General features: G+C 48.0%; 1 protein-coding gene across 1 annotated transcript; it reads left to right on the forward strand.

The window, feature by feature from the left end:
- Positions 1 to 599: 599 nt before the first annotated feature.
- On the forward strand, positions 600 to 10,563 carry LYRM2 (LYR motif containing 2). The gene is made up of 3 exons (XM_063459758.1): positions 600 to 670; positions 7,115 to 7,255; positions 10,328 to 10,563. The coding sequence occupies exons 1-3, from the start codon at positions 626 to 628 to the stop codon at positions 10,406 to 10,408; spliced, it is 267 nt and encodes an 88-aa protein (XP_063315828.1). The 5' UTR covers positions 600 to 625; the 3' UTR covers positions 10,409 to 10,563.
- Positions 10,564 to 12,705: the final 2,142 nt, after the last annotated feature.

The raw sequence follows: 12,705 nt of genomic DNA on the forward strand, positions 1-12,705 counted from the left end.
AGAGAGAGGAGAGAGAGAGAATATAGAGAGAGAGAGAATCGAGAGAGAGAATAGAGAGAGAGATTGTGTCCGCGCGTGCGCAGTGTGGGGTAAAGAGACCATCAGATCACGTGTGTGAGGTCGTCTGTGTCCGCGCGTGCGCTGTGACCGGTATACTGAGCGCTGTGTGTGCAGTGACTGGCGGCCTCCATCCAGCAGAGGGCGCTGTGCTGAGCGCTGTGTGTGAGCGGCGGGTTATACTGAGCGCTGTGTGAGCGGCGGGTTATACTGAGCGCTGTGTTTGCAGTGACTGGCGGCCTCCATCCAGCAGAGGGCGCTGTGCTGAGCGCTGTGTGTGAGCGGCGGGTTATACTGAGCGCTGTGTGAGCGGCGGGTTATACTGAGCGCTGTGTTTGCAGTGACTGGCGGCCTCCATCCAGCAGAGGGCGCTGTGCTGAGCGCTGTGTGTGAGCGGCGGGTTATACTGAGCGCTGTGTGTGCAGTGACTGGCGGCCTCCATCCAGCAGAGGGCGCTGTGCTGAGCGCTGTGTGTGAGCGGCGGGTTATACTGAGCGCTGTGTTTGCAGTGACTGGCGGCCTCCATCCAGCAGAGGGCGCTGTGTGTGCGGGGCGGGTTATTCCGATAATGGCGGCTTCCAGGCTGCCCCCAGCTGCTCTCAGCCTGAAACAGGTATACAGATCAATCACAGCATCCTATTACTATACAGCTTCTACCCTGCTCCACTCATATACTATATACTATACACACACTGACACTCTGACACTGACACTGACACTCTGATACTGACACACACACTCTGACACACACACTGACACACAAACACACTGACACTCTGACACTGACACACACACACTGACACTCTGACACACACACACTGACACTCTGACACTGACACACACACTGACACTCTGATACTGACACACACACTCTGACACACACACTGACACACAAACACACTGACACTCTGACACTGACACACACACACTGACACTCTGACACACACACACTGACACTCTGACACTGACACACACACTGACACTCTGACAGTGACACACACACTGACACTCTGACAGTGACACACACACACTGACACTCTGACAGTGACACACACACTGACACTCTGACACTCTGACACACACACTGACACTCTGACACACACACTGACACTCTGACACACACTCTGACACTGACACACACACACTGACACACACACACTGACACTCTGACACACACACACTGACACACACACACTGACACTCTGACACACACACACTGACACTCTGATACTGACACACACACACACTGACACTCTGATACTGACACACACACACACACACACTGACACACTGACACACACACTGACAATGACACTCTGACACTGACACACACACTGACACTCTGACACACACTGACACTCTGATACTGACACACACACTGACACTCTGACACACACACTGACACACAAACACACTGACACTCTGACACACACACTGACACACAAACACACTGACACTCTGACACTGACACTCTGACACACACACTGACACTGATACTGACACACACACACACTGACACTGACACACACACTGACACTGACACTCTGATGCTGACACACACTGACACACACTGACAATGACACTCTGATACTGACACACACACACACACAATGACACTCTGATTCTGACACACACAATGACACTCTGATTCTGACACACACTGACACTCTGATACTGACACACTCACACTGACACTCTGACACACCCACACTGACACTCTGCCACTGACACACACACTGACACACACACTCTGACACACACACTGACACTCTGATAATGACACACACACTGACATTCTGATAATGACACACACACTGACACTCTGACACTGACACACACACTGTCACTCTGACACACACTGACACTCTGATACTGACACACACACTGACACTCTGATACTGACACACACACTGACACTCTGACATTGACACACCCACACTGACACTCTGACACACACACTCTGACACTGACACACACACACTGACACACACACACTGACACTCTGACAATGACACACACACTGACACTCTGATACTGACCCACTCTGACACTGACACACAAACACACGGACACTCTGACACTCTGATACTGACACACACACTGACACTCTGACACACACTGACACTCTGATACTGACACACACACTGACACTCTGACATTGACACACCCACACTGACACTCTGACACTGACACACACACACTGACACACACACACTGACACTCTGACAATGACACACACACTGACACTCTGATACTGACCCACTCTGACACTGACACACAAACACACGGACACTCTGACACTCTGATACTGACACACACACTGACACTCTGACACTGACACACACACATTAACACACTGACACTGACACTCTGATACTGACACACACACTGACACTCTGATACTGACACACACACTCTGACACTGACACACACACTGACACTCTGATACTGACACACACACACTGACACTCTGATACTGACACACACACTGACACTCTGATACTGACACACACACTCTGACACTGACACACACACACTGACACTCTGACACTGACACACACACACTGACACTCTGACACTGACACACACACACTGACACTCTGACACTGACACACACACACTGACACTCTGATACTGACACACACACTGACCCTCTGATACTGACACACACACACTGACACTCTGACACACACACTGACACTCTGATGCAGACACACTGATACAGACACACGCACACTGACACACTGATACATTGATACACTGACCCATTGATACACGCACACTGACCCAGAGACACTGACACATTGATACACTGATACACACACACTGACACACATACAGAAATACACACATATACTGACAGACATACAGAAATACACACAGATACTGACACTAACAATCAGATATACAAAATGATACTGGCACTGACATACAGACACTGACACACAGATACAGACAATGACTGACAGACATACATATATACATACACACACACTGACATACAAACACTGACACACAGACATACATATATATATATATATATATATATATATATATATATATATATATATACACACAGATACAGACATTGACATACAGACATACATATATATATATATATATATATATACACACTGATACAAACACTGTCATACAAACATACACACAGATACAGACGTGGGGTGGCATACAGTACCGTTTGGGATGGGGTGGGCATATACTAGTGTGTAAAAGGATGGGGTGGGCATGCAGTAATGCATGGGATAGGATAGGGTGGGCATACAGTAGTGCGTGGGATATGATGGGGTATGCATGCAGTAGTGTGTGGGATGGGCATGCAGTAGTGTGTGGTATAGGATGTAGTGGGTATATAGAAGCGCTTGAGATGGGATGGGGTGGACATGTAGTAGTGTGTGGGATAGGACAGGGTGGGCGTAGAGTAGTGTGTGGGATAGGATGGGGCTTGACAAATTTGTTTGGAATCTAGGAGCCAGCTTAACAAGTTAGGAGCCAGTCATTTTCAACGAGAAAATGCAATTCTTAAAGGGACATTATATTCACCAGGACCACTACAGTTTGATCTGGTGTCTATAGCCTGTCCCTGCAGGCGTTTTAGTGTAAACACTGCCTTTTCAGACAAAAGGTAGAATTTACATTGCTGCTTAGCAACACCTCTAGTGACATTCACTCAGACGGTCACTACTGCAGCACCCAGGTTCAGTATCTCCAAGCTCTGCATGGAGGTGTTGAATGTTCCTCGTAGAGATTCATTAGTTTAATGCATCTCTATGAGGAGATGCGATTTGGTACATGTGCTGCGCATGCACAAAATCCTCCCAATGCTTTCCTAAGGGAAAGCATTGGCTTAGCTGAGATCCTAAATATTGATAATCTCAACCATGGGGAAACTGGCACGGCGTGAGAAAATGGGGAAAAAAGGTGAGTAAAAACTATTGAAGGGGGCAGGTACCTAAATGCGCGCACACACACTGACAGGCTCACATACACACTCACACTGATAAAAGGCTTGCACGCACAAACTCTTGACAAACACACACACACTCTTGATAGCCTCACACACACACACACAGTCTCTTGACAGGCTCACACACACTCTTACGCTGACAACAGGCTTGCACGCGCACGCACGCACTCTGATAGGCTTGCACACACACACGCATACATACAGACATTGACAGGTTCACACACAGACACACACACACATACATTTTTGTTTTAATTGAAACCCACTCAGCCTCCCTAGATTTGGGAGAGCTGAGTGGGTCTTTCCCTGGGGTCCTGTGGGGCTGCACTGCTCATGTGTGCCAGGGAGCAGTACTCTGCCTGTAGCTCCTCTCTGCTCCCTCGCGCTGTGTAATGATGCCGGGGCCGGAATGACATCATATTCCGGCTCCCGACATCATTACACAGCGCGAGAGAGCAGAGAGTAGCTGCAGAGCACTGCTCCCGCGGGTGGCTGCCCTCCTCCATGCTCCAGCGGGCGGCCGCCTGCAATATTACATTAGAGAGCTGGCACATCCCAGACGCCAGGGCGAAAATTTTAGTCACCGTGGCGACCTGGCGCCTGGGATTTGTCGAGCCCTGGGAAAGGATGGGGTGTGCATGCAGTAGGATGGGGCGTGCATGCAGTAGGATAGGATAGGATGGGGTGTGCATGCAGTAGGATGGGATAGGATGGGGTGTGCATGCAGTAGGATGGGATAGGATGGGGTGTGCATGCAGTAGGATGGGATAGGATGGGTGTGCATGCAGTAGGATGGGATAGGATGGGGTGGACATGCAGTAGTGTGTGACGGGATGGGCATGCAGTAGTGTGGGATAGGATGGTTGGGGTGGGCATGCAGTAGTGTGGCATAGGATGGTTGGGGTGGGCATGCAGTAGTGTGGCATAGGATGGTTGGGGTGGGCATGCAGTAGTGTGGCATAGGATGGTTGGGGTGGGCATGCAGTAGTGTGGCATAGGATGGTTGGGGTGGGCATGCAGTAGTGTGGGATAGGATGGTTGGGGTGGGCATGCAGTAGTGCGTGGGATCGGATGGGGTGGGCATGCAGTAGTGCGTGTGATAGGATGGTTGGGGTGGGCATACAGTAGTGTGGGATAGGATGGTTGGGGTGGGCATGCAGTAGTGTGGGATAGGATGGGGTGGGCATATGGTAGTGTGTGGGATAGGATGGGGTGGGCATATGGTAGTGTGTGGGATAGGATGGGGTGGGCATGCAGTAGTGCGTGGGATAGGATGGGGTGGACATGTAGTAGTGCGTGGGATGGGGCGGACATGCAGTTGTGTGTGTGGGAAAGGATGGGGTTGGCATACATAGTGCATGGGGTGGGCATGCAGTAGTGTGGGATAGGATGGGGTGTGCATGCAGTAGGATGGGGTGTGCATGCAGTAGGATGGGATAGGATGGGGTGTGCATGCAGTAGGATGGGGTGGGCATGCAGTAGTGTGGGATAGGATGGGGTGTGCATGCAGTAGGATGGGATAGGATGGGGTGTGCATGCAGTAGGATGGGATAGGATGGGGTGTGCATGCAGTAGGATGGGATAGGAGGGGGTGTGCATGCAGTAGGATGGGATAGGATGGTTGGGGTGGGCATGCAGTAGTGTGGCATAGGATAGTTGGGGTGGGCATGCAGTAGTGTGGGATAGGATGGTTGGGGTGGGCATGCAGTAGTGCGTGGGATTGGATGGGGTGGGCATGCAGTAGTGCGTGTGATAGGATGGTTGGGGTGGGCATACAGTAGTGTGGGATAGGATGGTTGTGGTGGGCATGCAGTAGTGTGGGATAGGATGGTTGTGGTGGGCATGCAGTAGTGTGGGCTCGGATGGGGTGGGCATATGGCAGTGTGGGATAGGATGGGGTGGGCATATGGCAGTGTGGGATAGGATGGGGTGGGCATATGGCAGTGTGGGATAGGATGTGGTGGACATGCAGTAGTGCGTGGGATGGGGCGGACATGCAGTTGTGTGTGTGTGTGTGTGGGATAGGATGGGGTGGGCATACATAGTGCATGGGGTGGGCATGCAGTAGTGTGGGATAGGATGGGGTGTGCATGCAGTATGATGGGATAGGATGGGGTGTGCATGCAGTAGGATGGGATAGGATGGGGTGTGCATGCAGTAGGATGGGATAGGATGGGGTGTGCATGCAGTAGGATGGGATAGGATGGGGTGTGCATGCAGTAGGATGGGATAGGATGGGGTGTGCATGCAGTAGGATGGGGTGTGCATGCAGTAGGATGGGATAGGATGGGGTGTGCATGCAGTAGGATGGGATAGGATGGGGTGTGCATGCAGTAGTGTGGGATAGGATGGGGTGGACATGCAGTAGTGTGGGATGGGGTGGGCATGCAGTAGTGCGTGGGATAGGATGGTTGGGGTGGGCATGCAGTAGTGTGGGATAGGATGGTTGGGGTGGGCATGCAGTAGTGTGGCATAGGATGGTTGGGGTGGGCATGCAGTAGTGCGTGGGATAGGATGGTTGGGGTGGGCATGCAGTAGTGTGGGATAGGATGGTTGGGGTGGGCATGCAGTAGTGTGGCATAGGATGGTTGGGGTGGGCATGCAGTAGTGTGGGATAGGATGGTTGGGGTGGGCATGCAGTAGTGCGTGGGATTGGATGGGGTGGGCATGCAGTAGTGCGTGTGATAGGATGGTTGGGGTGGGCATACAGTAGTGTGGGATAGGATGGTTGTGGTGGGCATGCAGTAGTGTGGGCTCGGATGGGGTGGGCATATGGTAGTGTGTGGCATGGGGTGGGCATACGGCAATGTGGGTTAGGATGTGGTGGACATGCAGTAGTGCATGGGATAGGATGGGGCGGACATGCAGTAGTGCGTGGGATGGGGCGGACATGCAGTTGTGTGTGTGTGTGGGATAGGATGGGGTGGGCATACCTAGTGTGTGGGATTGGGTGGGCATGCAGTAGTGTGGGATAGGATGGGGTGGGCATGCAGTAGTGTGGGATAGGATGTTTGGGTGACAGGAATTGATTTATTGACGTCCAATGACCACAATACATACTTTGTCTTGTAGTTCATGGTCAGACAGCAGGTCTTGTGTCTGTACAGAGGTATTCTGCGAGCTGTACGTCAAATCCCAAGTCCCACTGACCGACGCTATATGAAAGAGTGGGCCAGGGGCGAGTTCAAAAGGAATAAAAGAGAGAGAGAGGAGGTGAGTGATCCCTTTATATTACTTAATACACTAGTGATTGAGACACTAAGTGTGAGCACCAATCCATCACCTTTAATCCCATAGTGATTCCTAAAATTACAAAGTCCTGTGTGAAAGTGCAGTAGCAGTACTCACATAGTTTTATCAACTGTCGTCATAAGATGTCTGCTCAGCCAGACATAAGAGATTTAAGCCCACCATTTTTTTACATGGTATCTTTAATATTATAATTTATTGTACTCCAAAGTCCGTTGTTCCTAACCTGCATGTTAATTTGTTAAGACCACACTCTATGGCAGGGCTGTCAAACCTGAGGGCTGTATGTCCTTGTCTTCTGAATGTGGAGGTTGCCTAAATGGAAAACTGATTACATATATATCTATATATACTGTGAAGGATTCCCCTATACCCGTTCGGCTACTTTGACTCTCCCTGCTATTTAAGTTCCCAAGATTGTTCGGTTTATTTTATTGGTTCGGTAAATCATTCGTTTACAGAACGGAGACCACCCTGGGTAGCAATTAGAACATGGAACACTGAGCAAATATACGAAAACCGCAAGTTAATTGAGTGCTCCTAGGTTGCCGCCATTTCGGCATACGAATGCACGTGGTGAGAACAAAGGATGGCGGCCATCTTAAACTCTCGAACGCGGCCAGCGGGACTTAGTCGTCGAGTGCCTGGAAGTCCCATACGAACGGTTTCCCCACACAGTAGAAGAATGGCGATTGGGAGTTTCAAACAGACGAACGAGGGGAGCACTCTGCACAAATCAGCTTTATTCCATCACAGGCGGTTTTCGTATAAATTCATCCGAACTGAGACCGGCTCTTGCTACCAAATCTGTGGAACTCTGGATCGGATACAACCGCATGGCGAGCCGGTCAACCTTCCACACGATGCAACACTAAACCTACCAAACAGATTTTCTTGCAATTTGGATATGTTGCTCCCATCACCCTCAGCTACCCAGGGATATGGCTTTATTATGCATAACATATATTTCAGAAAATTGTGAAAAATTTAACTTTTCTGGCCAGTAGATAATTGAGTTTAAGCAACATACTAAACTCAATTATCTAGCCTGCCCCAGAGGAGGAGTTTTGTGTTACATTAATTGAGCACCCTTGTCCCCATTAAATCAGTCTTGTTCCAGCATTAAGCTTTGGCTCATGTGTGGATTATTTGGCAATACCAGCGATATTTTTACACTGTGGATTATTGGCAATATTATGTTATTTGGGATAAGGGAATACTAGACGGTGATACCTACTACTATCGTCACATATACAAACACACATGTACACAATATACATATACTGGCATTGCACATACAGGAACACTGATTACACATATATATATATATATATATATATATATATATATATATATATATATATATATATATATATACACATACTGACATTGCACACACATGAACACTGATTACATATTGTAACGGAACACCCCGTACTCCGACCGAGTACCTTCCATTGATGGACGCTTCCTAGCTTGCGCCGAGGACCACAAGCACACACCGGACACCACAACCACCGCAGACAACACAACCGCCGAAGCTTAACTGGTAGTCTCGCCGTCTTCCTTCCACCCTGGATCAGCTTCTGTCTTCCATGACCGTGTGGGAAATACCTCTTCCTTCCACCCTGTATGAACCTCCAGCATCCAGGACTGTGTGGGGAAGACCTCTCCTCCAGGAGAGCGTATCAGGAACAGCTCTTAGAAGAGCTAGGTGATTTAAAGCTCAAGGGAGTATGCAGAGCATAGCAATCCCCAGTGTGATGATAGCAGTTCCCTCCAATCACGAGACAAGACTACGTGTTGAGGGTCAAGACGATCTCTTTTAATTAGCACCAAAGGGCTTTCTTTTATGCAGGTATTACACATACAGTACCGTCCACAGGGTTTGTGGAACAGCCAATCAATACAGTACACAGTACAATACAGTCAGACACTCCCATTCATTACAGCAAAATCCTCCCCTCTGCCGGTGATATAATTACTGAACATAATGGGCTAACGTAATTATCACAGGCAGGAAAATACACAGTTTTACACAATATTCATAACTTTAAAAGTATACATCACATTCACATAAACATAAACTTACATTTTCAGAACCAGCAAACTCCAAATACAAACATATTTCAAAATCATACAGATTGGTCCAGTGGTTCAAAAGATAGATGGAAGTCCTATTTGACCGACTGCAAGCATGGTTTGGGTGTGGTAAGCCAATTATCTCCAGCATACAGAAAATATATCTATTCACAACAACAGCAAAAACACACAAAAATACATAATTCCTATCATACTGAACAGAACCCCCACATTCAACCCAGATAGCTTGGATCTGAGCGCTCAATATATCCGAACAGCGCTCAGATCCTACAAACAGAATAAAATCGCCATGGGGTTAAAGTTTAGCACGGGTTGATGAGAGATTGAGGAGGGACAAAGCGGCACGTTTAAACTGGTCTGGCAGTGTCCCTGGGACAACGCCCTGCTGGAGAAGAATGGGACAAAACGGGGGAGGGGAAGAGGCACCTTTTCTCATGGAATTAAAGGTGTATAAAAAGTGTGTTACAATCCAATGTGCCCAAATAATGTTTATAAAGGGCAAACTCTCCCAGGGGCCATAGTCACAAGGCAGGAGGCTGGCAAGCAGGCCTCTCCAGGACCAAGTGGCGAAGGGCACTTTGTCACATATATATATATATACACACATACTGAAATTGCACACACAAAGGAACACTGATTACATATATATACAAATATACACATACTGACATTGCACACACACAGGAACACTTGCATAAAGACATACTGATATTACACATATAATGGCAGTAATCCACTCTTATTCTAAGAAAGAGTAATAAATGTATTTTATAACATCAACTAAGTTTGCTGTTTGTGTGTGTGTGTATGTGTAAATGTTATACTTTTAGTCCTCCATTTCTACTTCTATGTATAATTCATCCCTCCGTAAGAACTGTGTTTGAAACCCCTGTCTTGGGGATATATTACCTGAATATTTTATGTTTGTTTCAGATCACTATCCGTATGATGATAACTTATGGACAGAGGCAGCTGCAGGAGTTGGAAAGATCGCTTCAGCTGGCCAAATCTTAGACTCAGGCTGGAGTTAGGATTACCTCCATAAATCAGGCTCAGGTGTGGACGGAGGTGATAATCTTTCACTATCGACAGATCAGTTGGTCTGTAAACTATTGTATGATCTGGATAGGCGTTGCGATGGGATATTTACTTCCCATGTACAACATCTAACACAGGACAAAGAACATTGACCGTGTTCTCTTCTATAATATTAAGCCAATCCAGACTGTGCTTTAAGGGGATCATAGCATGCGTTGACTTCTTTATTTATTGAATTTACCTTTTAGAAAGCTATGCTGAATGCCTTTATTAAAAAGATATTTTTTTATAACTTGTGTCTGCCTCTAATGCTTTATTTACGTACTGTCTCATCTAGCAAGTAGTCTTTGGTGACCCAACACGTTAACACCAGTATTGAAGGATCACTTTAGGTTCAGGAAAAAACATGTATTCCAGACCCTTTAGTGAAAACCGAAGGGTAACGGATCACCTGGCACCCCGACTTGGTACCTCCGTTAATGGATGCTCCTAGTGCTTCCTGAGGACTCCAAGCACTCTGGCAGACACCATAATCACCGAATCCGAGAAACCTTTAAATTCTCCCAAGCGTATGAATGCTGTAGACCATTGAATAGGAACCATACGAATAGGCTTGTACTCCTAGCAGTCAACTGGAACAGCATACAATAAATCCTTCCCCCAATAATGAGACGACACATCACTTTGAGGTTAAAACAGGAACTCTGGACTGGCTCATCCAGCCTGGCTTTTATTTCCAACTCACACATACAGGCCACACCCAGGGGGAGGCATAAAAGAACCAATGACATAGATGTTACCTCCCACACATCCCCTCCCCTTAGTGTGACACATAATCCCATTATTAATACAGTGTAAAATATACTGTTTACACAATATTTATAACTTCAAAACCATACATCACATTCACATAAAATTACATATCCACAATCAATCCATTCAGGGGAACAACATATTAAAAAATGGCATGGATCAGACCAGGGGTTCAAAAGTTACTAAAAGTATCTTTTAAAACCCCTAACTTTCCAGGGCCTTCTCTGTGCTGGAGAAGTAATTCAATTATCTCCCAGCCCAGAGACAGACTCCATTAAGCACATGGGGACACAAAGACAGTAAAACACTTTAAAATACATAAATTCACCTTTTACACATAACACACAGACATTTCACCTATCCCCAGATAGCTGGGATCTGCGCGCACAAAACTACCGAATAGCGCGCAGATCCTACTCACACAGTACAATTGCCATGGAGCTAAAGTCTTTCCCATAGTCTTTCATTATATGAATAGGCTCCATGGTATAGCTATCTGGGGTATCACATTCCCATAAAGTCTGGTCCATAGTCCAAAGGCAAGAGGCGGGCAATCAGCCCCCTCCAAGGACACGTGGCGAGGTCGGTTTCGCCACAATCCCAAAAAGTCCCAATATGTCCATCGATGATTTTAAAAGGGCCAGTAGCAGCCATATAAAGTACAATATGCCCCAAATAACCCAGGGGCCATAGTCAGCAGGTAGGAGGCTAGCAAACAGGCTTCTCCAGGGCCCAGTGGCGAGGTTGGTTTTGCCACATTTCTCCCCTTTTCCAAACAGACTAACAGGGTACCTGACCTCTTGCCGGTCAGTGCCCTTGTTAGTCCAGCAGCCCACCCACAAAACAGAAACAGCAGTACAGCCCACCCACAATAAATGGTTACTACACCTGAGTAAGAGAAAAACTTGTCCAGGTCCAGGTGCCTCACCATGGCTGTGTGGGGGACTGGTAGGTTGTTTTGGTGGGTTGCTGAGTGGGCAGAGCCCAGCGGTACTCTGCCCTGGTGCCAGCACTACCCCGGGAGTAGTCTGGTTGGAGCCTTGCTGGAGACCGACTGTCTCCCCTTTAGATGCACCTCTCTGCTGCCAGAGGGGGAGACCGACTGTCTCCCCTTTGGATAAGCAGCCTTGTTGCTGGGGGACAGGACTGACTGTCCTTACACCCTGTGCTGTAGGTGCAGAGACCACGGTCCCATCTGCACAGTTGTGGGGCTTACAGTCTCCCCCTGGTACATTAAGCTGCTGCTGGGGAGAGGTGGTAACCAGCTCCTCTCCCATTAGAACACTCTGCCGCTGGGGAGAGGAGGTAACAATCTCCTCTCCCATGCCTACTTTCAGTCTTTGTGGAGGGAGATCGACTGCCTCTCCTCCCAATTCAGTGTCCTGTTGCTGGGGAATAGAGACTGGTCTCTCTATTCCCAAAAAATCACGCTGCTGCTGGGGGGTAGGACCAACTACCTC

The sequence above is a fragment of the Pelobates fuscus genome, chromosome 6 (assembly GCF_036172605.1).
Source record: "Pelobates fuscus isolate aPelFus1 chromosome 6, aPelFus1.pri, whole genome shotgun sequence".
Taxonomy (NCBI): domain Eukaryota; kingdom Metazoa; phylum Chordata; class Amphibia; order Anura; family Pelobatidae; genus Pelobates; species Pelobates fuscus.